This window comes from Cyrtonyx montezumae, unplaced genomic scaffold (assembly GCF_038088225.1).
Source record: "Cyrtonyx montezumae isolate F1298 unplaced genomic scaffold, pur_monq_1.0 scaffold_25, whole genome shotgun sequence".
Lineage (NCBI taxonomy): Eukaryota > Metazoa > Chordata > Aves > Galliformes > Odontophoridae > Cyrtonyx > Cyrtonyx montezumae.
In genome coordinates, this window is record NW_027071992.1 from 5,668,296 (window position 1) to 5,696,057 (window position 27,762).

General features: G+C 37.1%; 1 protein-coding gene across 7 annotated transcripts in view; it reads left to right on the top strand.

Moving 5' to 3' along the window:
* The window catches only part of PDE4D (phosphodiesterase 4D), a 563,993-nt gene that overhangs the window by 430,764 nt on the left and 105,467 nt on the right, over positions 1 to 27,762 (top strand). For 6 of the 7 annotated variants that reach the window (XM_065739842.1, XM_065739848.1, XM_065739847.1 and 3 more), the window contains one exon: positions 22,654 to 22,845. In XM_065739842.1, the coding sequence (XP_065595914.1) occupies positions 22,654 to 22,845 (192 nt within the window). Of the gene's footprint in view, positions 1 to 22,653; positions 22,850 to 27,762 lie in introns of those variants that run through there. The other variant, XM_065739849.1, reaches the window with a different exon arrangement.

A 27,762-nucleotide genomic window follows, 5' to 3' on the forward strand; every position in this document is an offset into this window, starting at 1 on the left:
TATTTTTATGAAATGAAATGGGAACAATTGCTATTTTCTACAGTCAGTTAAGGATGATGTTCATGGTGATCAGGTGTCAGTGGTACTGGTCAGTGTTCTACCTAGCCTAATATTCTGTCTTCATTGAGAAAAGGATAATGAAAGCTTATTCAATTTCTGCTGTTTTATTAGGGGTCTTATAGGGTTAATCCTCGCCTATTTCCATGAGAGCCCATCTATAGATTTGTTGCCCAAAGATTTGGATAATCTCGTTTATTAAATTGCTGATACAATTTTTCTCCACAGCCTTCTAACTACTTTGCAAGTTGAGTGAGAAAGTGCTTTTTAATTGTGCTTCCAACTGGCATCCTGTTAGTTTTAACTGATGTCCATTAGTTCTGCCGTTATGTTATTTGGTGAAAGATACTGTATTCACTTGATCCACCAATTTCATGATTTGTAAAGCTCAGTCATAATCTCCTCAGCATTTTCCTGTCAAAACTGAAGAGTTCTAGCTTTCTTAGACTTTACTAATATGGCTGCTGCTCAATCCAAGTCATTTTAGCTTCCAATCTTTGTATTTCTTAAAACACAACTATATTTTTGAAATATGGAGACCAGACTGCACGCATTGCTCAAGGCTTGTGCACACCAAGGTTTTTATACGGTGACAAGGCTGCTTTTTATGATTATGATGCCAATTAAACCATTAACCTTTTTGTCTGTCACTGCAAACTGAGTCAGTGATTTTACGGAACTGTATCCATTTTTGTTTTCAAGACAGTCCCTTGGCATGATCTCATCCCTGCATTTTTGTATAGTCAAAGTATTCTTGCCAACATAATATCAAATTACTTTAACATGAATGTGATAAGAATTGCTGTCTTGAAATAATAAATGTTTTTTTAGACAAAAGTATTGTAATCCATGCCAGACAGAACAAATGGCGGTTTGACTCCAGCAAAGAAAGAGTACATACTCACAGATGCACTATTTCAAGCTACATCAATCAATCTAGTAAAAGATGCGTACTATTATTTCCTCACTACATGCAAGCATATGATGTAGTTCTCTGCCATTCACTTTAGTGTCTGACCATCCATGCTCGGTTTTCCTGGAGAGATGATCCTACCTTTACAGCACAGTTTGTCCTCAGATCTCCTTCTGCATGTATACAGATTATCAGGTCATGGACAAAGCTCCATTCAGATTTAGCCAGACCATGAGACAGGCAGTGATGAGGCACTTCATTTTCTATCTCTAGCATTACAGAAAGACTGTTGCAAGCCACATGGGCAGCTCACCCTGGATGACCGGCAACTTATTTACAGATCATTCAGCTGAAGATAAAACGTAGCCCTGGTGTTCAAATCTAGATCAATATTGAGGTACCTCAACAGAAGTACTCTCCTGTTTTTTTCCCTTCCATTACACCATGGTTGAACTAGTTGGCTGCAGTTTTTTTTAAGGTGAGGGACACATTTCTTCCAACACACTTTCGTGAGAAGCACAGTTTCAGTGTAAGACATAAAAAGATGGGATTCAGCTCACTTGAAGATAGATGGCTGCTATGTCTACCGTGACAGCCATTAGTTTATCAGCCTCACACTCTCAGTGGACAGAAATACTTGCTCTCAGGGTATGGCTCATCTAATGTATTTTAGATGTCTGTCTCAGGAGATGTGCTCTTGATACCACTGATTTTGGCAGCGAAACCTCCCCAGAATATAAATAGTATGTATACATAGCATCTAACTTGTATATAGGCAATTTAATATGAACAAAGTGTTGCAGAATCTGTACTGTACTTCCATAATTTACACCCATTGTTTTAGTAGTTTGTAATCTTATCTCTATCGCGTTAAGTTATATCTGAATTAAATTGTATGTGTAAATGCTGTTTTCTTCTTCCCGTCATAAATTTTGTTTTAGTTAAGCCTTTTTTTTTTTTAATTCATAAAAATCCTATCTACTTCTATCACATACTACTTGGCATAATTCCAGGCATTTTTGTACAAACCTAAATCATACAGTGAAATTCTCAGACTTCACATTTAAAAATACAAGGTTCAATGACAATAGAAAAGGTTGTAAATTTGAATCCAAAGGTTCAAAAAGTTAAAGGTGAGAAAGAGATTGGTTGTTTGTTTTTTTTACAATCTCACAATTTAAAAGACAATCCTGTCATTCTCTAATACTTTTTTGATGAATACACAAAAGGTAAGTAAAGAAACGTTATTGTATTTTTATATTCAGGTACATAGGCTGCAAACCAAAATGTCCTTGCAAGTGAGAACCATAAGAATTCTAGCCGTGACCAAGCAAGGGATAATAATATCCTCCAGATGGAGCACACTGTTTAATCCCAGGCACTAGTACCCCCAGCAGGTACAGAAGTCACATTTCCAATGCCTGGCTGCAAACAATTCCATGGGCTTTGGACAGTCCTACTGCTAGGTATAAAATACATCTGCAGTGGGGCAGATACACCTAAACTGCAGAAACACAGATTTTCAGTCATGCTTTAACAGTAAATATTAACAAATTCAAATGCAAGATCTTGGACCTATGTTGATGCAACCCCCATTACCAATACAGGCTGGGGGATAAAAGGATTGAGCAAAGTCCTCCTGAGAAACACCTGGGGATACTGGTGGATGGGAAGCTGGACATGAGCCATCATTGTGACCTTGCAGCCCGGAAAGATGTGAGAGAGTGTTGAGGTGCTGGAACACAATGCCCAGAGAGATCGTGGATGCTCCATCCCTGGAGATGTTCGAGACTAGGCTAGATGCGGTCCTGGCAACCTGACCTAGTACCAGATCTGGAGATTGGTAGCCCTGCCTGTGGCAGGGGCATTGGAACTTCATAATCCTTGGGGTCCCTTCCAACCCAAGCATTCTATGATTCAGTGAAAGCCAGCTGCATCAAAAGCATGGCCAGCAGGTCAGGGAGGTGATCCTGCCCCTCTGCTCTGTACTGGTGGGGCCTCACATGGAGTACTGAGTCCAAATGTGTAGTCATCAATATAGCAGAAACATGGACCTTTTGGAGCACATCCAGATAAGGGATACAAAATAAGATCCATGGAATGGAACACCGTTCCTGCAAGAACAGGCTGAGAGAGCTGGGGCTGTTCAGCCTGGAAAAGTCTGCAAGGTGACCTTTCAGTATCTAAAAGGGAGCTACAGGAAAGAAGGGGACCAACTCTGGCAGGATCTGTGGTGACAGGACAAGGAAAAATAGTTTCAAAATCTAACAAGATAGATTTACATTAGATATAAGGAAAAAATCTTTTACAGTGAGAGTGGTGAGGCACTGGAACAGGTTGCCCAGAGATGTGGTTGAAGCCCCATCCCTGAAGACTTTCAAGGCAAGGCTGGATAAGGCCCTGGGTAACCTGATCTAGATGTGGTGTCCCTGTTCATTGCAGGGGAGTTGGACTAGATATCCTGTAAAGGTCCCTACCAATTCTAAGGCTTTTATGATTCTATAAAAAATTATGTATGTCTGGAGGACCATTCAGAGAATCTGGATTTCTATACCAATACAGATGGGTCCTCTGGGCTGTCCATAGGGCCATCTCCCCAGAGGCTCACTAGGAAAACTTACTTCCACACTTGCACATCTGTGAAAATCTACATTGTAAATCTTCCCCGCATAATTTATAAATAAAATGCTTTTCAAGTTTCTCCAAGTTGCACTGGCAACTTTTTAGAGAACAAAAACCATCTTTTTGTTTTGTTTATTTCTTCTTATTCTTAATTCATGTGTGTATTTACTTCTCATGTTTTGTATAAAGATGTTATGATAATGCTTTTATCTGTTTGGGTTTCATGTAGATAGGAAAAAGGAAATGCAGGGGAAGGATGCCTAATAGACTGAAGTGCCGTTTCCCAAATTCTAGATCTCATCCAATTCATCATTCTGAGTCTGTTATGTCTGAAGTTGCATTAAAAAAAATGTTGGCAGGTGTAGCCCTGGCTCACAGAAAGAAATACAATTAAATATGAGCATTTAAAAGTCAAAAGGCCTGCATTTGCTTTAAAAGTGTAAGGCAACTATCTAAACTACCTCTGATGTATTCAGTAATGGTAAAATTGAGCATATTCATTTATGAAAATTTTCAATGAATGAAAATTCATTGAAAATTTGAAGAATCAGAACAGTAATGTCAGTATATTGCTGGTGATATATCAGCAGACATTTTTCAGTAGTTCCAGCCCTATAAGTCTCTTTCTGTTGCTGTTGTTATGTACTTCTTTGGATACCAAAAAAAAATCTACACAGAATTACCTGAGAAGGTCAGTAATGGACAGAGTAAAAAACGTATACTTTCGGACTGGAAATGGAATTAAGTCCTGTTAAGGATCATTGCTTATAATGGAGAACCACAATGCATTTTCCTCTTGCTCTCAGTGTTATACAAGGTTGCTTGTAAGCATGTTCAGTGATGTGAAAGCAATTAAAAATGTACAAAGGACTGCTCCAGTTGAGCATGCTTTTGTAAAACGTAGCTTGAAAGCAGTTAATAGCTAGGCAGCTAGCCTGAGACATTTAGGCAAACGCTGCTAATGCTTACAAATGAGTTTCAAATTTTCTTAATGTCCCCTTCAGTTTTAAAATGGCATTCTGAATTCTAATTCTGAAATAGCCCACAATTACATAATAATTTAATTTCCTAGTTTTTTATTATGTCTTAACCACCTGGAAGTCAAACCGTTTGTGCAATATAGTCTGATATCTCAAATAGACTCAACTCAGGCAATTTCTGCCTTCTTGTTTATTTGGGAACAAATCTTGGTTTAAATGGAAGAAACTCTATACTATACCTTCAGCTTATTTACAGCAACAGACAATTGGGCTGTTGGGTTTGGGTTTCCTTTGCTTCCTGTCCTATAGTCTGGTTCTTGTTCTTTTTTTTCTAAATTCCTTTGGATTTATTTAGCATCCATTAGCCACTGTTTCACAACTTATTTTATTAGGGATTCTGAAAAAGCTGCACTAGAAGCAATGCTGCTTTTCCGGCAAAATGTGGCTGAAAAGAGGAACTGTGTGCATGTCAGGAACTATTGTGATTTGATGCTTTTCAGTCTGGAAAACAGTGAGGTTTCCCTGACTTCTTTTCTTTATTAATTCAGTAATTAATTCAGACCTCTGTATGAATTGGATAACGGGATAGTAGAAATGTGCCTTCTGTGTAACCTGTGTAACCAGGGAGAAAAATTAAGCTTAAATCACTTGGGCTGTTTTTGGTCTGTATCTGGCATAGTGATCATTTTGGCTGCTTTGTCCACTAATTACTCAGTATTGTAAGTCTACTTTTAATATTCAATTATGTCTTTGTAATTTAGCAAGGTTTTGTTTGTTTGTTTTTTAATTTGGAATTTGGTATTTTTCTCTCAGCATCACAAGATAGAAGAAAACCTACAATGCTAAGTATACTGAGAACTAATGTTTTGTCATTTCTTCTCATTGTCCAGTGTCTGTTTTGGCAGCTACTGCCCCAGATCTGAGGGCATTCAGTGTCCAAAGAGTTCACCATAGTTACCTTCTACCTGTCTTTATTAAGTGCATGTCCTGACTTGGTACTGTTATCTGTCATAAGTTGGTGTAAGTTTAAAACACACAGTTAAGTTTCACAGGAGAGAGAATTCAGTGGTTTGAAACCTGATGATGATGAGGCTGTTTACCAGGCTGTTATCACAGACTATTAACAGGAAATCCATGTGATATTCATCTTTCGTTTGTACTCACATGAAGAGGAAATCTGAGAGGAATCAAGGAGAAGTACACACAGACAACAAAAAAAATTAAGCATTCAAGTGGAAATGTGCACAGCATGAAGGATCCTTTAAAAATCAGAATATTTTTGGAAGATATGATAAGAAAATAAATGGACCAAAGCCAATGGGATGACTGTTTCAAAAGTTGCCAATGATCACTGGTAGGCAGTACAATTCCATCATTAATTGATTGTATAAAGTTAAATCTAGGCTGTGTTTGTTCTGAAGAAAACTATTCAATTACCCTTCTTTCAGTGAGCCTGAAAAAGATGTGGCTAGATCAGCAGTATTGAACCTGTGCCCTTTCCAACCTAGTCTGCAGAAGTTCATTTTTCTGATGTATCCTCTTGAAAATGCTGACTAAGCCAATGTGTGTTTTGGTCTTTGGTTTAACAGTCTTCTTACTCACAAGTTACCTCAACGCTGTCTGAATTCCCTACTATTACAGAAAAATCTGTGCTTACCTTTATTTCTATAGCACTGAAATGACAGTTTTTGCTCAATGCCTTTAGGTCCAGCATCTTTGATAAAATGTAGAAATAACTGACTCAGCTGATACTGGCACAAGAACTGTTATATGCTCAGTAACTCTGTGATTCATGACTTAGTTACTGACATGTATTTTCCATTCTTTAAGGGACAGAAATTTGAGCTGGAAAGATGTTAGGAGGTGTTTTTTTGGACCTCTGGTAGTAGAGCTGATTGCAGCTTTCATAAAGTCTCAGTGATTTTTGCTGACTTGAATACCACAATTGCCTGCTAAAATGATTTACCTCTTATTACCATGTTTCTCTTGGTACCAACCTGTTTATAATTTACCTGCTTACGGTTACACGCATATGAGGCCCTCCCAAATGCAACTGACTTTCAGCTCTAGAAGTTTGTTTCCATTAAGTTCCTGCTTGTGCTTATCAGCTGTTCCATCACTTGCCTTTGATTCATAAATAGTAATTACATTTGCATTTTTGGCAAGCAGAAAAATTGCAGCTGTGAAACAATGTATTTTTCTTCTTGTAATTTCCATTCTTGGAAAAAGCTGGGAATGTATAACTAAGAAAAGATGTTTTGTAAAGCTATCAAAACTGCTAATCTTGTCCAAGAAGCTTCTCCACCTCAGAAATGCGTTCTCTCCTGTGTCAGCATGACAACCTTATGAGTTTGTTGCTGATATCCTGTATTTGCAGCTGTCACAGTTATTTATTTCAACAGTAAAACATAACATCTTACATATGCTATTGGTATCATTACAAGTTTCAGATGGGTGGGAAGCATGTGTTTTTACTTTTTAGATGACCAAAAATCAATTAATGTCTTAACCAGTTTTTATTTTCTTACTTGTTGCTGATACTAGAAATGTGAGGTCCAATATAATTCCTCTAACTGAAGGGAAAATATTGCAACTCCTTCATCATTAAGATAGGCCAGCTGCAGACCACCTGTACATTTCAGATACTGACCATGGTAATACTTAGGCATTTGCTTCAAAATTAGAAATCGTTTTAATTTAAATGTTCCCTGGAATTTGGAAATACAGAATGACAAAATGGAGGAAAAGTTATTTTCCAGTTCAGAATTCCTTGGAAAGACTGCTGAAATGCAATTATAGATTAAAAAATTCAATTATAAAATAAAAAAAAAATGTCAATGAAAACTACAACGCATTTGTTCAAGCTGGAGAAGAAAAGCTAAAGGCTATCAGGTCTTGGAATATGCTTTAACATGAGTACATCCATTTTCTTCATTCCTTTATGAAAGAATCAGTAGACAGAATTTTGTTTGATAGAGATACATATGAGCCAGAAAACATGAGTTTGCCGGATGTGAATCCTCTGTTGGATTTCATTTCCCTTCTCCACACACATCCACTGCATTCCACCTTTTCCTGCTGCTTTTCCCATGTATATTTTATATCATTTTATGTTTTATCATACTAATCTTGGTTAATAATGACTTTCAGAGCAGAATTCTTTGACACTGCTGTATTATTTCTGTGCAGCCCAGGAACAAGTGTCTACTTTCACCTTAAATTCTAGTTTTCTTAATGTTAAATTAGCTTCAGATGTAGTATTCACTGAAGCAAAAGAAGAGGCCCCATTTCCTGAAGTTCAGCTTTGCAGAGTCAGCTCTTGTGCAATATTCTATTTTAATTTCCAGGCTGCTTGGAAAATAAATTAAATCCAGCTTTGCAGAAAGGATGGAATATAGATACAATGGCAAACAATACTTTATAACACAATAGTTCATGAAGATTACACAGTGACAGATATTTCTACTATTTGTTATTTCATTTTTCTCATTCACACATTAGAGAGTCCTGACAGAAACAAGTGCCTGTCTATATTGCCTTCACTTTTAGCACACAAAGAACACAGTGCACCGGCATGCTTAATTGTCTGCCCTTTTTAAGACCATCTTTCTCATGGAAAGGCAGGTTCTAGTGCACCAGCAGAGAGCCGTGGCTGGAAGGAGGGAAGGAAGAAAGAAAGAGTAGCAGAGGAAAATATGTATGTCAAGACAGAAGTACTGGATTCCCAGGAGGAAGTGCTTGCCAAGGTGCTGGCACATGGCTGTGTAGCAAGTTATGCCAAGCACAGATTTGGCCACTGTCAAGTTGATCTCCTTTAGACCTCAGTAATGCTTAATCTGCTGTAATAACTACTACTGTTTAACTTTTTTGTTTTGTTACGTTTTGTTTTAACTCCATCATTCCTCTAGGTAAAAAACAATCTCATTTCACCTGAAAAAAAAATCATAATGATCTCACAGAAGTATAGCATAGCAGGGCTTTCCTTCACATTCTTCCTGTTCTTTAAAATGTTTCCTGTGAGAAAAGCAGCAATACTTATATACATTTCTGCCCCAAATCAGCTTCTAATAGGTTCTTAAAAAGCAGTGTTTCTGACATTTCCACTGCCCCACTACTCCCAGCAGAACTAATTTTAGCCCTTACAAAAATTATTTTTTGCTAGCAGATCTCATAGCACTTTCACAAAGTACCCATTTTGCAGGTAGGGAGATGGAAGCACAGAAGGGGATAAAGTGATTCACTCAGGATGACTCATCCAGTGCGAGAACTGTTTTGTGTATCCTATTATCTTCCTTCAGTCCTGCAAAAGAAAAGAATGAACAAAGAATTTCCTGGTAGCTTATAGAGGAAAATAGCAGTGTTCCTCCCTCCCTCAGCTGCCTGGAGGGCTCCACGTCTGTTTAAGGTTTCTCCATTAGAAAGCACAGTAAAACATAGACTCATCGAATTGCTCAGGTTGGAAAAGTCCTTAAAGATCATCGAGTCCAACTGCAACCAAACTGCACTACCCTGCCTTTAACAACCCACTGCTAAATCATGTCCCTGAGCACCAAATTCAGATGGTTTTTATACACCACCTCCCTGCGGAGCCTATTTCCGTGCTTAACAACCCTTTCTGTAAAGAATTTTCTTATATCCAACCTGAAACTCCCTTGGCACAACTTGAAGCCATTTCCCCTGTCCTGTCACCTGTCACCAGTGAGAAGAGACCAAGCTCTTCCCACTGCAATCACCTTTCAGGTATTTGAAGAGAGCAATAAGGTCTCCCTTCTCTTCCCCAGATTAAACAGCCCCAGATCTTTCAGTCACTCCTCACAGGGCATATTCTCCAGGCCTTTCACAAGCCTTGTTGCCCTTCTTTGGACCAGCTCCAGCACCTCAGTGTTCTTTCTGTACTGAGGTGCCCAAAACTGAACACAGAACTCAAAGTGGGGCTTCACCAGTGATAAGTACAGGGGCAGGGTTTTTTCCCTAGTCCTGCTCCCCACACCATTCCTGATAAAAGCCAGGATGCCATTGGCCTTATTGGCCACCTGGGCACACTGCTGGCTCATATTCAGCTGACTGTCCATCAGCACACCAAGGTCATTTTCCATCAGGCAGCTTTTCAGCCACTCCTTCCCAAGCTTGTAGGGTTACTTGGGGATTGTTGTGACCAAATTGAAGTACCCAACATTTGGCCCTATTGAAACTCATACAGTTTATCTTGGCCCATTGATCCAATCTATCCAGGTCTCTCTGTAGCGCCCTTCTTCCCTCCAGCATATCAACATTCCTTTCCAATTTGGTGTCATCTGCAAACTCACTAAGGGTCTACTCAATCCCCTCATGAAGATCACTAATAAAGATGTTAAATAGGAGTGACCCCAGTACTGGGTCCTGAGGGACACCACTTGTGACTGGCTAACAACTGGATTTAGGTCATTGACCACAACTCTTTGGGCCTGGCCATACAGCCAGTGTTTCACCCAGGAGAGCATATGCCCATCCAAACCATGAGCATCCAGCTTCCCCATGAGGAAGTTTTGGGGGACAGTGTCAAAGGCTTTACTGAAGTCCAGGTGGATCAAATTGACAGCTTTACCTTTATCCACTAAGCAGGTCACCTTGTCATAGAATGAAATCAGGTTTATCAGGCAGGATCTGTCATTCATGAATGCATGCTAACTGGGCCTGATCACATGGTTGACCTAATTAATCCATGATGACATATTATTATTATATATTATAACCATATTCATAGCTGGAAATGGAGCCTTTTCCTAAAGAAGCAATGTTATGCTCTTGTGTTTTCAATTTTGTCCACTGGGGCAAGGAGCTGACATTTCTCCTCTGGCTGTTAGGCTGCACATTTTGTAATGTTTTTTTGAGTAATATGATCGTCTTCTTGGCACCAGCAATTATGGCATGCCCTGTCCCAACTTTGGTAATGACATCAGTATCTAGAAAATAGGTTCTTAGAATCAAGTTGACAAGCAGATTTTTGCACATAGTGAAATTAATCATTCAGAATTTTTCTGAAAAATTGAGGTAACTTAATTCAAAAGATGCTTCTGATTTACTTTGTTTTTATTTTATGCTTGTGAACAGATGGAGATTTTGTGACTTTATCCTAAGATATTCTGCAGTTTAATCGTTGTGATTTGATGAAATTTAGTAATGCTTTTGACAGTTTAAACACACAACTGTTGGGTACTAGGGGGAAGGCTTCAGTCAGATGATGGATGACGAAAGGCAGTGTGCTTTTCCTGACAGAGAATGGCAGCAGCAGAAGCAGTTCCATCAGAGAGGATGGTTGATGGATGAGCACATCAGAAAGCAATCAGTCTGCTCCCCTCCCAGATTCTTAATGTGAACTGGAGCAGAGTTCACTCTCTAAAAGTGCCTTGTGTTTACAGATAACTTTATAATTGATGAGAAAAGCCTGAATTGTCTTTGAATGTATTCATAGTTCTGTAGATAAATATTTCTGTGTGCAGCAGGCTGAACTGTAAATTTTACTGTAGACAATGCTTTCTGTGGAGAATGCTATATTTTATTGTGCAGTGTACAGTGTACAGTGATTCTTATTTTAGCAGCTTAACATCACTCACATTTATTAAAAAGTGAGCGTTTTCAGTTCCTATTTCAATCCACTACATCAAATCTGCTCCCAAGTTGGTTTAATACTGGAAAAAAAAAAGGCCTTTTTTCATATAGAGCTTGTAAGCTGATATTTTTATTACCACATTCCTCAAAAGAGAGACTCATTTCTTTAGTGAGACATGCTAAGTTGTGTGTGTGGCATCAGGAAAAGTAGCAGCTTAGTGCTTTGCCTAATCTTGCTCCAAGTTAATTTCGGAATTGTTCTTCAGAATTTATATTCTTTGGCTTATCTAGATATTTTGTGAATTAGAGTTGCTTAACATATATAGTAATTTTACACCTCATAACATGTTTATATTTTGTTAACAGATAAAGCATTCTATTAATAGCTTTTGCTTTCTGATTCCAACAGTCATGTGCACAACAGAGATCTTACATTAAGTAGAACTTTATAGACAGTATAGGAGCACAAGGGATTTAAGTGACATCATATTACAAAGTTAGTTAATCATAAAGAGATTATGGATGAAATGTTCTAATGAGCTTGAAGTCTGTAAAAGATAAGATTAATCAAACATGCCTTGTAACCAAAATTTAATAAATATTTGCTCATCTAAGTACTAGCCTTTAGAAACCAAATCTGCAGCACTGAATTTAAAGTCTGAATGCTTTGGTGGTCCTATAGAATGGCTTTTGATACTCTATTGGAAGCTGGAGAAGCAAACTAGAGAAAAATAGTGGCAAAGTCAAGAGTGTACAGGTTATGCCACATGAAGAAGCATCTCTCTAACTCCACAAGTATGAACAAAAAAGCTTCATATGCAGTTCATTATGGTCAAAAAAAAAATCAAGGGAAAATAGAAGGAAATACCAATGTTAGGATTGATTTAGGAACCTTTGTTTAGTTGTGTTAATCATAAATACATTGATGAAGACTTAAATCGTATAATTTAATTGTGGTTTTTACTTCACTGAGTGCACAGAATGAGTGCAACCCAATTAATCACAGAATTGTTTGAGTTGGAAGAAAACTTTAAAAGTCATCTAATCCAGCTCCCCTGCCGCAAACAAGGATGCACACAGCTAGATCATGTTCCTCAGGGAATGGTCCAACCTGACTTCGAATGTTTCCAAGGATGGCGCATCCACTGGCTCATGTTTGATTTCCCATCCACCAGTACCCTCAGGTCTTTTCTGGCTGGGCTGCACTCAGTCCTTTCCTCCCTCAGCTTGTATTGCTAGTGAGGGTTGCTGTGACCTAGATGCAAGACTTTGCACTTAGATTTGTTGAACCTCATGAGGTTCACTTGGGCCTACTGCTGGAGCCTGTCTGGGTCTCTCTGGATGGAATCCTGTCCCTCAGGTGTGTCAACCACAACACACAGCTTGGTGTCACCCACAAACTTTCTGAGGATGCACTTAGTCCTTCATTTGATGTAATTGATGAAGAAAGACTGTTGGTCCCAATACTGACCCCTGAGGGGCACCTCTTATCCCTAATCTCCATCTAGACATTGAGCCATTGACCACCTCTGTCTAAGTTTTATCTTGCAACCTGTTCCTTATGCATTGAACAGTCCAGACATCAAATTCATATCTTTTCAATGTGGAGACAAGAATGTGATGTGGGACCATGTCAAAGGCCTTACTGAAGTCCAGATAGGTGATAGCATAGGTGATATCAGTGGTTCTTCCCTTGTCCATTAAGGCAATTATAGAAGGCCACTACGTGAGTCAGGCACAATCTGCCCTTGTTGAAGACTTGCTGATTATCCCATATCACCACCCTCTGTTCCATGTGCTTTAGCATAGCTTCCAGGAGGATCTGTGCCATGATCTTCCCTAGCAGAGAAGTGAGCCTTATAATGCAGGCAGACCCCTCAAGTAAAGTTATTAGGCATTACAATAACATAATACATCATTAAAATACTATAATCAAAATCAAGACAAATTTACCAAAAGTGATACATTATTGTAAATTATAATTTATTTTGGACTAGTGATGTGAATTATGTTTCTTGCTTTTTAGGTTAATTGACTAAAGGTCTATCATGAGTATTTAAAGGCCTAATTATATACAGTATAAGCACATACACTCAAGGTATGCCTTGGAATCTTTTCACCTCAATCTTCTGACATTTCTGTTTCCCTTTAAAGGTTGTTGCTTGTATGTAGCAGAACTGCAGTTAGGATTTCAGAGCCCAAATCATGAAGTGTGCCTTGATATTTCCACTTGGGGTGTAGGGATTTGGCAACAATTAATAATGTAGGAAATTTGTTCAACTAAATAAATTGAAAAAAAACAGACAAACAAAATGAGCCCACCCCACAAATAAATTACCAGTAAGTAGAAAAGGGAAATAAAAATCTTCCAATTAATCAATCAATTTAAGACAAAAAGAAAAATAATTAAAAATTATAGAGCTCAAAAACTCTTAATACCTTCAGTTTTTAAGCTTTAAGAAATACATACCATGATTTAAGTGGCAATTGCTACTAATGTATTCTGATGAGTTCTTGTACAGGTAGAATTCATATTTAATTTATTGCCAACATTATTTTATTGCCAATAGAAGAATTTTGCAGCAGTCTGAGAAAGACTGTTGTTTGTCAAATAAAATATCTCCTTTTCATAGAGCTTTCATTGGAACCTAGAGCAACACTTTCACAACCCCAAAAAGACAACTGCAGCTATTCTTAACCAGCTCCTTACTGTGCACTCTTCTCTGAAGGTGGCCTTGTATTCTTGTAGATGTCTATGACTGCACATCACACTGGTAAGAAAAAGGCCACATTTATGTTCCAGGTGCAGTTCCTGTATACATGCATGTATGAGTAAGGAACAGCTACTTTTTCCTGTCAGCTTCTGACTAGGGTTTTCCAAAAATCTCTGACACTAAGCACAGGGTAGATGTTATCATATCTTCAGTGGCCACACTGTTTGTTGTCACTGTGGCTGTATATGAAGATTTCATGGAATTTTTTTCAGGAAGCTTCCAGATCCACTGAAGTGTTAGGCATGGGGAAATATCTGATTCCTGTATTCTGTGTGTTTTCTGCAGTACTGCAGGATATTGATTTACATATTATATTTCTGAGGAGTTGGTTTTTTTTTGGTTTTCTTTTTAATGTGCTTGCTTCATCACGCAATTAACTGAGAAAGAACATAAGAGTATTTTGGCTGCTTGATAATGACATCCAACTGAATTCACTGGTAGAGGAAGCTGAACTCTTTCAGTGAATTGGATTTTCCTCCTGTTTCTGATGTTACGTTCATGTTATATTACAGGTTTGCTGAAAGAAGGACTTTCCACTGATATCTTAGGGGAGCTACATGTTAGGATTAGTCAGCAAGCTTGATGGATGGTTACATGTTTTCATAAATTATGAGATTTGATTCCAATGCACCTGAATAAAAGAATATTAATACCAGTGGAAAGTACAGGCATGCTATAATCTCACACCCAAGTGCAAGTTGGTTTTGCTTTCCATTCTCCAAATTCTGCTTAGAAAGCAGTGCTATAGAAAAAGTAGTGGGGTGGATGGATCAAAACTCAACTCAGAAATAAAAACAAAGTGTTGTTTGAAAATTTCTCAAAGACATTAAGTGAAATGATTTTTAAAAACAGTTTGAATGTACTTTAAGTTGTACAGCCCAGAGAAAGGGTATCTTAAGGAAGGAAAATAACAGATACAGTTAATTAATGGTTTAAGTGAATCGTGGTGATAGATTGTAAATTAAATGATGGCAACAGTAAAGTGGAAAATTGTCAGTCCTGCTGACACTGCACTTTTAGGCTTTGGTGGATATGTTTTTATTTGCTTTACCTTAGATCATTCAAAAAGAACTCTGATTTTTCAATATTTTCTGCAGATTTCCTCATTCAGACCTTGACCACAGATTTCACCAGAAGCTGTGGGGGAACCATTTAATGTGTTGGTGGCCTTTTTTTTAATACAGAAATTGAGAAAATGTTCCTAATGGGATTACTAGATAGAAAGTCATACAACGCAACTTCAAATTGTTAGAAGCCCTGAAGAGATTCTCAGATATTGTGGAAAATAAGGTTGCATACTGTTTCTATCACTTTTTTTATTATTATTATTATTATTATTTTGCATTCTTTTATGCTGCAGTAAGCCAAATATTACAGCTTCAAAGAGGCATCAAAACATCAAATCTATTTAACAGTATCTGGAACCTGGGATTCATTCCTGTACATCACATTAGTACAAAGATGTTCACACGCAAGGACCAAGCTCAGAGAATGGAGTGCTGCATAAAGGGTGATCATCTTTGAGGAAAGAATAAAAGAATTAATAAAAACAGTCCTAGTATGGTGAAGTAGGAGCAAATAGATTTAAGAGTTTCAGCAGAACCTAACTAAAAATACAGGCTTGTATGCCAAATACTCATAGCATTGATGTTTAATTCAGAATTGCAAGGTGATGAGAAATGCGCCTTGAATTCAGAATCATGACACTGTTCAAAGCAAAATCCCCCTGAATAAGGAATAGACGTCACAGGAAGCTCCTTGCTTGGAAACTTCATAACAAAACATGCTACAGTTTGTTTTGAGAGATCGGCTACATTTCCTAATTCTCTTGCTAGAAAATCTTGAGACGGAAGCTCAGACAGATAGTTGAGTTCCTTTGCAAACATATTTGAGTAGACTGATTCTTATAAATCATTTTGCTTCAGGTTTTGCTTCCTACATGTTTTCTATTAGCCCATTCTTTGGTCTTGTAATATTAGCATTAAATACTTTCTACTCTCTGAATTAAATGTCCTGAAACAGGTAAGCTGAGAGCAAAAGCCAAGTTATACTGCTGAAAGGAAATTTCATGAAACAGCATATTTTCTTCTTTTGCCTGTAGTCTTGATGCTGGAAAATCTATCCACAGTGTGTCTAAAAATGGAGTTAATCATAGAGCATGCTTGCTGATTCGTTTAGCTGGAAACCCAAAGCCACAAGTGAGCAGTTGGCTTGAATTCTCATATCTACAGTGGTAACAGAAAATTCAGATGTAGATCATATGTTCCTTTTATTATCATTTGCTTACAGCTCACTGAGGGTACAAACAAGCAACAGTGGTAACAATTTTTCTGAACTTTGATACAGAGAAAATAAGAATACCAGTTACGTCATAGATTAATGATTTTTTTCTTCAAATTCGAAGTGATGACAGGATATTTCTTCTTAATTGTTAGTATAAATATTTCTCTCTCTCTTTCCTTCCCCCCTCAACCCCCCCCCCCATTTCCTTCAAGTCTTTAGCTTTTGTTAGATGTGGAGGAGGAGACGGAAAAGAAAGTAGGAAGAGAAAACCAGATGTGGTCTGTCCTCCATCACTGTGTAGACTGTGTCAGTCAGGAAGCATTTTGAAAGGTTCTAGGCAGGGAATTAATGTAAGAAATGAACTTCAGGCCTGCAGCTCATTTATATGAATACACTGATTTGTTTTTACCTTCTGTGTCTCATTCTGATAAAGGAAATGCTACTTTTTCTTCATTATTAAATTCTAGAAAACTATTTCTGGCAACAAACGAGACACCCCAGTCAACTGCTGTATCAATTTAATGCTTAGCTTATAAGAAATTAAAAAAAAGGTCCAGGAGATATCATAAAAACATAAAGTGTTTGTCTGGTCTAGATATCTAATGTGGAGTGTGTCTGAAATCCATATTTCACAAAGGGATTTAACAATAATTTGATGTACTAGCAAATCTTTGGACAGATTTACAGTTCGATTCACTGAACTCAGTGAATATAGTTTGTTTTAAGCAAAAACAGAGTTTAACCACCTAAATTTTATAAAAGAGAATGCAGTTCTTCAGATTGTCTTCAGATAATCCCTGTTCCAGAGGAAGGACTGTTAGTCTTTGTTTATTGTTTGCACATTCCTCTTCATTTATTCCTCTCTGACTGAGAGCTTGAAATCAGTGTCTGTCTTACTCAGAATGCTTTCTGGTGATGGTATTTAAGAAACTTTGTGCATTTTTTGAAAGTCTGTGTTACGTTGCTGGTTTGATTTTCATGGTAGCTGAAATCGTCTGCTAAAATAATCTGTAACTAATGCAGAATAAGTCAACTGCGTCTAAGAACAAAACTACTGTGCTTTCATTTGAGATACATAAATCTTCAGGATACACAATAATTTATATACAAAAGGTCTAAGAACACACCCTGCCAGTCATACCCCTCCTTACAGAGCCTAGCCCTACCCTGGACTTCCATAGTATCCTAGAAATCGGTGCTCACGGTCTTTCTCTATGAACATTCCCTGAGAGGGCCATCCAGATGAGATGCCCACCTGGCATCTCTGCCAAGTTTTCTCAGCGAGTGGAACAAGATGGGATTCTGCATTTCAGTGGGCCATCTAATCTTTCAATTTCTCTACTGTCTACCGTCTCGTCCATGTGTGAGCCCCTGGCCTAGGGCACAGGCTGTAAATAGCCTGCTCCCTTTTTGGAGGCGAAAATAAAGTTTTACTACTTTTGACTTTGCTCTAAAGGAGGCCTTGCCCAAAGAAGGTTGCTGCAGGGGATCTTTTCTGTGATAGCTTCAGTGAATTACAGCCTTTATGAAAAATACACTCATTCAGTCAGATAGTGGGATTCCACTCACTTCCAAGTGAAAATACACGATAGGACATCTGGGAATTCTAGACACTGAGATGGGTATGTAGATTATTCAGCAGGTAAAAGGTTGTAGAAATTGCTCAGTACTGGGACAGTGAACTCTCAGAACAGGAGACAAGCTTTGCTTGCTTAAAGATGACCTCACAAGATAAAGTGTCCCTGAAGGATCAGCTAATTTCTCTTCCTCCCCATAGCTTCCAAGGTAGGACAGGCTGAATGTAGTATGGATACCTCACTTGTAAAGGGAACATCAGGAATGCTTTGGTTATTCATACAAAGTCTCCTAAATCCTTCATTTTGAGGTGGAATACCTCTTTTACTATTGCTAACTTCTCTATAAAAACAAACAATGGCAGTAAAAAATTTAAGTTGCTAAGATCTCAGTAGTAAGAGCAATATTAAGATTTTTGTTTCTTCCTTAGTTACAAACTCTTGTACATATTCATTATGATGCTATTACTCCTTATGTAATGATGAACAATATTTTGTATGTAAGTTTTCCTTCATTTTAGCAGCTTGCAGAAAGTAGCAGATAAGTTATTTAAGAATTTGAAAGGAGGTCTACAGAGGGCTTCTTCAACAGTGTAAGGAAGTTGTGCAGTTGCTCACAATGAAGCAGTACTGTTGAGATCTAAGATCTTGAACCTCTCCACAGATTCCCAGTATGTCTGAAGCAAATCAACAGTAATCTGTCTCCCTGTAGATAGCTTATTAGTACTTTTTTCCCTATTAGGAGCACAGGCAAGGTCAGCCATGAACATTTACAAGTTGCTGAAGACAGTTCACCACCTTTATTCCCTTCTCTGCACATAACCTGGACAACACACATTGCAAGATGTGCAAACACAGTCAATAGCCAAAACAAGAAAATAGAACTAATCTTCTATCTCATGCCATGTTTGCTGCCACTGAACACTGGAAAAGAGAGGCTTGGAGGATAAACGGTATCCTGTAATGTCATAACAGATTTTGTCAAAATATGCATGTGGAAGTTGCTGAATTAGCACTGTTTTTTGTAGCTTTCACATCTCTGCAGTTGCAGGAAAGCTCATTAAACACAGAAATTTCTGTGATGCATTTCGTGCTAGATGCTCCTGTCAGAAAACTGCTACTCAGCTTTATGTAAGTCGCTCAAAGTGCCTGGAGCTGGCTGCAGATCCATGATATCTTTAAAAGAGCACATTAATGGGTATATGAAAAGGTGGCAAAACGGTTCTAGTATCCTCGTTAACAACTTCTATGCTCCTTCTTCATTTTTGAAAGCCTTCTCTACCAAAAGTACAAGTAGGCAGGGTAGCACATGAGAGAAAGAATAATATTTGCCTTATTACTGATTGTGCACTTTTTAATTCACAACGTATTATTGTTGTTATTTAAAATTTTCCAGGAATGGAAAGATAAATATGAAGCCACCACATTTGACTTTCTGCAGTTTCAGCCCAGGCAAACTAGAGAGTCCATCCTATTTTGAATCTTAAACATTTATATCTTTTTTTAAGTGCATGTAGAAAAAAAGAATACAACTTGTTTTCAAAGTCTTCAGTTCTCCATTCTGATTCTCTATTCACTTGATGCAACATGATCAGTACCTCCATCTCTTGCAAAAAAAAAAAAAAAAGGCTCAGGATTCAGACAAAGGAATATTTTATTTTCAGTGTACTAAAGCATTTTCAATTTAGACTTCTGTAACCTTTGATATCCAAAAGTGATAGTGCATCTCAGTAAGTTGAAGAGACTTAAGTACTGCAGCATTATAGAAACTTTTTATACAGGCACATGTTTTTTGGCACACAAGTGCTGAATTCACATTCACTTTTTCACTGCGGCACTGAACATTTCTTTTCATTATGGATATTTACATAGAAGAGATTTTGGTTGAGCCATATAAGCCAGATCCTAGCTGATATACTCGGATCCATTTCTTTACTTTTGACACCCATCTAGTGGACACAATACAGTATCACAGGATAAAATTCCTGTCACAAGATATACGTGCAAATCTTGCACATACAGTTGTCTGGTGGTGCAAGCAGCTGGGCCTCTCACAGCCAACCAAATGTGATTTTATACAATTGTAATTATTTTATGGTCAATATTTAGTAACTTGACAGTGAAGATATTCATGGAAGTCTGGCCTTAGTTGTTGACTGGGAAAAATAAAATTGGTAATTGGATGTTCATATTGTCTCACAAAAGGTGGGTAAAGAAATCAAAAACAAATCTGAAATTAAAAACATACGTTACTATAATCCAGATATCACTATAATCTTTTATTTTTTATATATGTATATGTATTTTTGAAATAACATTGTCATTTCAGAAATCAGTCTTACTGAACACAGGCATAAATAACCACCTTCTCTTTTATATAAAATTGTATGAAATATCTAACATTTTGTCCTCAGAAGAAGAAAATGTGCAGACTGTGTAGTTAGGAGTTTGTGTTTTATTGCATGTGTTTGAAGAAAATAATGTTATTATTTTGGTAATTAAATAAGTGTTATGATTTTGAGAGAGAGTGAGCTCGTAAATGTTCCAAAACCTTCACTGGTATTGTATTTTTTTGCTCTTGAAATACTCAGGAAATCAAAAGAAATTAGTACCTTTATCAGTATCTATCAGTGTCAGTATTACTAGTGAATATTATTAGTCAGACTAGCAGGAATGGTAATATGGTTTTTAACTTATTGTCATATAAGCTGCAAAGGATATCTTACCTTTTTTTATTTCTTTTTGTTACTGTTTTACCATTCATACTATCTTGTACGTTCATCTTATCTAATAATAATCTGAGTAATATCCATTCTGTATTGCCTTTCGAAATATTTTCACTGCTTTTTGTGAGCAGATCTCACAGTGATCAAAAATACAAAGAATAGGGAAAATGAAATGCAGAGAGGAGCTTTGTGTTTTCCAGAATCATCCAGCAAACAGGTGGCAGAACTCTGTCACCCTACCATGCAAATTATGTTGCTGGCTTTTTTTTATTTTATTTAAAATCGATTATATTATGTATGTAGTGTACAGTAGACACAGAAGTATTCAGCCATAATTAAAAGAAACCAAATTTGGGAAAATGTGTAAATCTTAGTGTTAATTGCTAGTGAATTGTTTTGGAAACGTCTGTTGATTTGTTTAACAATCTGTATTTATAACCTGTGTTACTTTATTATAGCTTTTATGGCTGATTTATTATACACTTTGAATAATACTTGCAAAATATCTGTTTAATGCCTGTTAATAGCTGTTTCTTTATATATATATATATATATATAAATTTTTTATTTATTTATTTATTTTTTTATTTTTTAAAACCCTACTTTCTGAGGCAGTAAATAGGCAATGTAGATTTAATTGATTAGTTCATTTGGCATGCAAAAAGGCTGGAGGAGTGCTGTCACTTCAGTGAAGCTTCACCACTGCTGACAGCACAGCCTCAGATCAGTGGTAGATAGCAGCAAGAAGCAAGCTAGTGCAGAGTAGCTTGTACCTGCTGTGACATGTTCCAGGTGGAAGTCTAATCAGCAGCTGATATGTACCATTTGTACCAACTATTTTCTCTCCAACTGCCATTAGGCGTGATTGAAAACAGTGGGTATCCTTCATGTGAACACTCTTTTGAAAAGGTCTATTTTTAGAATTGTTTGCTACTAGTACATTCTAAAGCTTATTGATACTTAGAAAATTATGTGCATCATTCTATGTGCTTTAATAGCATTACTAGAGTACCTGTTACTATGCTTAGTAGTTGTAAACCAGTCTCTTACACACCTTTTCTCATGTGCTTTAACACTACAATTAATCTTCAGTTTTAGAGGGGCAAACAACTGAAAAAACAGAAGTCCTCTTCCACTTCTGGATTAGTATAATGTGCTCCATTTTATCATATGCGGACAAAATCTTGATAATCCAGTCATTCATGGCTTCCAAGATTCCAAACTGCAACACATGAAATCTAGATACTAAGCTACATGTTTCAAAAAACTCTTGTCTAGTACCAAATACAGTGATCAGGCTGCTAAACAGAACAGGTTTCCATAAATGCATCACCCAGGGCTGCTTACCCTGCTCGGGTTTCTAATTAATTGAGTCCCATTCAAATTCTTTGTGCTGATTTTCAAAGCCCTTTGTGGACTGTCTTTTGTTATGCTTCTCATGACAGCAGTGCTCCCTAGGAATGATAAAGTTGTGTAGCACTTGCACTACCAAACAGTAACTAGAAGTACTAGATTGAAACTGCAAAGTTCAAAGGCATAAGACAAGAATGGCCATGTAAATCATTCTGTTTGGCAGTGATCACAGACCTCATTTCTTCAGTCCAACTGTAAAATACTATCTCCCTCCAATGCGTGCAAATACACATTATTCATGCTTGATTTATTGAGAAAAGACAAAATACATTCTTGAAGTATTTGAGTAGTAATCAAGTATGAGGAATGAGAACTCTTAACAAAAGAGTACCTGCGACCTTCTGGGAATTGGAGTAATGAGGGTTCAGCTCAGGAGAGACAGGGCCTTAAGATGAGAACTGTGTCACATTTCTGATGTATAGAGCTCATAGGTAATCAATCAACACACAGAGAAGCATATAGGCTCCTGTTTTCCTAATAGTGGTTTGTTTTTTTCTGCTACCAAATCTAGTTTCTTTCAGACTTACTTTCTTGGTTATCACCATTGTAAAATATATTTCTTTTGTACCTTCTTTTTGCCTTAGCAGTAAAATTGGCCAGATCATGGTTACTCCAGTTAATGTGAAGCAAATTTGCCTAGAAATAAATTTTCTAGAATAGTGTTCACTACTTTCAAATCTCCTATGCCAATGGCACAAATCTTTTTTTCCTTTTTTTTTGCAGTTTCGATGTGGACAATGGTACATCATCGGGACGAAGTCCCTTGGATCCCATGACGAGCCCTGGATCAGGGCTAATTCTTCAGGCAAATTTTGTCCACAGTCAACGTAGGGAGTCTTTCCTTTACCGGTCAGACAGTGACTATGACCTCTCTCCAAAATCTATGTCCAGGAACTCCTCTATTGCCAGTGATATGTAAGTACATCATAAAGTCCCCTTAGCAGATGTTCTGGTCTATAATTGTGTAATGTCTTCCCAGCCACAAGAAAATGGTGTTTAAAATTGAAAGAGCACAATCACTTGTGTACAGAAGTCATGGATAATTGTTTATTTCTTTATTTATGTTTTTATTTGTTTCTTCAGTATTTTGAAAGTAAGCTTATTGTGAAGATGTACTTGAAGTACCTATGCACTGTACTAACTTTGACAGAATACTGAAGACAACCAATACTGATTTACCACAACACTGAAGAGAACTCTGATACCTTGGTTTTAAGATTTTTTCAATACAAGCTATAGAAAGTCGACTTCTGCTTAAATATATAAATATATATACACCAGTTATTTACACCAGACACTTGTCAGGTTTCAGATATAAGATTTACTATTTGTCATAGAATCATAGAGTGATTTGGGTTGGAGAGGACCTACAGAACCATCTAGTTCCAGCCATGGGCAGGAACACATTCCACTAGATCAAGTTGCCCAGGATCACATCCAGCCTGGTCTTGAACACCTCCAGGGAATGAGCATCCACAACCTTTCTGGACAACCTGTTCCAGCACCTCACCACTTTTGTAGTGAAAGATTTCTTTCTTATAACTAATCTATACCTATCTTCTTTTAGTTTAAAATACCCTTTGTCTTATCACTACAATGCTTGATAAAGAGTCCTTTCTTGTAGGCCCTCTTTAAATACTGAAAGACCACAACAACATCTCCCCAGAGCCTTCTCTTCTCCAGACTAAGCTCCCTGAGTCTGTCTTCATAGAAATTGTGCTTCTGCCCTCTGATAATCTTTTGTGGCCAGTTTCTGAAAACACTCTTAACAGTTCCATGTCTCTCTTCTGCTGGAGGACCCAGAGCTGAGTGCAGTACTCCAGATGGAGTCTCATAAGCATGGACTAGATAGGGAAGATCACTCCTCTTTACCAATTATCTAGACTTCTTTTAGGATAGTATAGGTTAGGAACAGAATCATAGATTATATCCTGAGTTGGAAGGAATCCACAAGGATAATTCAGTCCAACTTGTTGCTCCACACAGGACCACCCAAAAATTCAAATGATATGAATATAATATCCTGAGTTATATGGGGCATCAACCACCTTGCTGGAAACCTAATCCATCGTTTGACCAACTCCACATTAAAAACATTTTCCCAGTGCCCATTCTAAAACTCCCCGGACAACTGAGTGCATCATGCTATTTGTGCCCAGAAGCAGAGCTCTCAGCACCTACTGTAGAGGATAATATCAAATACTTCATCCTAGTCCAGGTAGATGTTAAAAATTAATAAATTCAAGAGAGACAATGAGAAGACTTTTGGAAGGTTATTCTGTCCTCTTACTAAAGTAGACGTTTTTTTCTGTGATAATGTGTATTTCCTGCTAGTGAATCATATGTTGCAAATATGTGTATATGTCAGATTGAATGAGTAGTAGAAGTCAGATGCAAATCTCTGTTTATTTGTAAGACAGTGGAAACATGTTAAATATCCTATCTTCCGTCACATGAAAATCATAGAAATTAAGAATTTTTGTTTGTTTGATTGATTAATCTGCTCCAAATTTCACTGCCAAATAGGTGTTTATGGTTCAATTAGAAACTGCTATAATAAAGGACCAGACTTGTAAAAGTCCCATAATGAACAGGGATGTAAAAATCATTGAGAATCCAGCATTAATATATAATCTAAAAAAAAAACCAAAAACCAATAAATATTGTCTTTAAAAAATAACAGCACTAGTATGCACAACAAAGGAAAATAGTTTTCATAATAATGAGTGAAATTTAATGTGGTATTTTACTTGTGATCATTATAACTGGAGACTCCTCACCTTATATATCATTTTTAGAAGTGTTAATTAGAATCATCTATTTATAACTTTATTCCTATGTAAGTGTCAGGTTCAAAAAAACTCATGCCTTTACAGAGTTTCTTTAAGGTCCATATATCAGTTAAGCACAGTAGATTGAAGTCCTCAGTAAGCTTTGTTCCCAGTGTGACCAATTTTGACTGAGACAAAATGAATAAGACACACCCTGCTCCCTTATAAAAAAAAAAAGTTTTCTGTTTGTAAATGGAGATGCTCATCTAGCATACCTTTTCCTGACTTGTAACAGTTCTTACAGATGTATTGAAGTCAAGCTTTTAGTGCTGCACTCATGTTAAGGAGACCATTTGGAAGGGTTTTTACGTTCAGGCAAGCAATCCAGGTCACTGCATTGCTTTGATGAGTCATTTCAATTAAGAATTGAATTAGTGTTCCATCCTTGCACTCATAATCCTCTCCTATATTTCCTAGAATTTTGGGTAATATTTCAGCACATGACAATAAATTGAATAAAAAAAAATAATTACTGAAACACTGAGCACACTTTCTTCTTTAGATATTTGTATCAATTCTTCCTCTCAACAATTTCTAATAATTCATCTGCATTTAAAATTTATTGGAACTCACATCTGAATAGACTTCCACAGTCTCCTGTCATAGAAAAAAAACGTTGTGCTAAGAAGGTTAATTCTCCTGCTATTTAAGAAATGAAATATGCAGCTAGTTTTGCATATAATGTTAATCAAATATCAGTCAGCCTAAAAATGATGAAACTGATTGTATCACAGAAATCAACTTAAGGAAAAACAAGGAATGCAAGAATGAAAAATTTCAAAAGAGAACATAATGAAGAAAATATAAAGAAAAAAGGTTGTTAAAATAGCTTCAGTTCAAGACTTTCCTAAATAAGGTAGAAGCTACAAGACTTTTCAGGGAAAGTGTCACAAGAGCATTCAAATCACTCACAATTTCTGTTTTGCATCATATGTGTTTTTAATGTTAAGTATTGCATGTCTATAATGCATGAGAAAAATATATTACAAAACATAGAAATCACTGAAGTCATGCAGGTGAATGAACTGTACATAGCAGTTTATCCTGGACTCCTCTAATTCTACAGTGTTATCAGTCTCAGCACTTTTCTTTATAAAGCAAAATAGAAAACAAAAGGCGTGGAGGAGATGTAATGAAGATTTCTGTTATTTCTAGTACTCAGTCAACTTTACAGCAGTAAATATCACTTAAGGTGAGACAAAAACAAAATTTCAAGATTTTGGTCAAATATAGAGCGTTGTGTTCAAAACCAACCAGAGGATGGCAGTGTTAAAGCACTGAATTCATTATTTTACCATTATATATCATTTGCAGTGATGTGGCAGCTCTGAGCTGCAGCCAAGGGATGGAACTCAATTGTCCTCTGTTCTTCAAAAACCCGAGGCAAAACAGTGTCCTCCTGACACAAATGACTTAAAATCAAAGCACAAGATGATAGTCAAGAGTCTAATACAGTCAGATAGTACTCTCAGGAAAAGGTACAGAGTGATCCTTTTTTCCAACCTAGTAAACATCACATAGCAACCAGAGGGAGTTCATTCAGTGAGCTGAGATAGGAAATCACAGAAACAACAGCAGAGAATGGAAGAATGAGAATTTTTTTAAATCAGAGAGACTGAAACATATTTTGAACTGAGAAGCCAGGTTAGTCAAGGAAAAGAACAAAAGACAGGATGAGTACAAGGCAACTCAACTGTAGCATTGCAAAAGGCAGAAAAAGCAGGTGTATTGTAGAAAAAGGAAAAGCAAATCAAAAGGAGTAGGAATCAGGTGTTTTTTCTTCAATTATCCCTTGGAACAAATAGTATGATAGAGAAAAAGGAGTACAAGGAGATGACGTGAGAAGATTAGCAAAAGCCATTCAAGGCTGTACTGGATAGGCAGGTGGTTTAGACAGGAAGATACAAGGTCCAAGACAGAAGAGCATAGATTCATTGAGAAGCATAGCTATAGGATTTCTAGTCGAGAGATGAGGATATGCAGAAAAAGTTAACCTATGTGTAAGCCAAAATGAGGAATTAAGAGGGCATTATCTGTGAAGGGATTGGGAAAACAAGCTTAAAGATATGAAGAGTAAAGAATGGAAAAGGAAATTTAAAAGCTTCTAATTTCAAAGTTATAGTACAGTGGGAAAAAAAAATCTTTGATATTGTTTTGGAAGAATTTTCTCCTTTACATTCAAAGACATCGTTGAAGCAGTGAGCTTTGAATGTGGATGCCTTGCGGTGGCAGCCTAATTTCTAAATACTCACCTGATAAACTGCTTTTGCTACTCAAAACTTGAAAATATAGACAGAGGAGGCAATGGTTAATACTTCATATGCTTTCCCTGCTAAGGGATTGCTGTTATGATTAATGGTGCATGTGATCTAATTTGTAAAGAATCTCATAGAAAAGAATTTAGCAAAACCTAGGTCTCTAATGAGATTTTAAAAAATGGATTATTCAATGAAATCATTAGTGCTGTCATAAACTCTAGAAAGAAACCAACAAGCACTGGCTAGAGCCGAACTCATGTTTTAACACAAGACTTGGCCAGCTGAACTTTTCTGAGTTAAACATTAGCTGGCATGGGGATTTTTGAAATCTCCCATAGTGGCGATCAGTACTGTTTCTTTGATCAGGTGAAATAAGTTCTAACTAGCATAGCTACACGAAATTTGCTTATTTCTGTTCAGCCACCAGAAAGCTAGGGAACATGGTCTGTAGTAACTGCAGGGCCACTGGCCTAGTGATCTGTTCAGTGGCAAAATGGCCACCAGGATTTCAGTTTCCTAAGCAGGACAGCAAATTTCAGACAATACTTTCTGATAAAACAAGTATAAAGAAGATGTAATTTACTCCAAAATTTGTTTTCCCTCTAACTACAATATAATACGGCCTCCTTCTAGAGGAGATGCTGCTCTGTGGAATACATTATAACATGCATGTTGGTAAACCATTGCTCCCTGTCTACAATGTTTATATATATTTAAACAGCAGCAACAACAAAAATACTAGT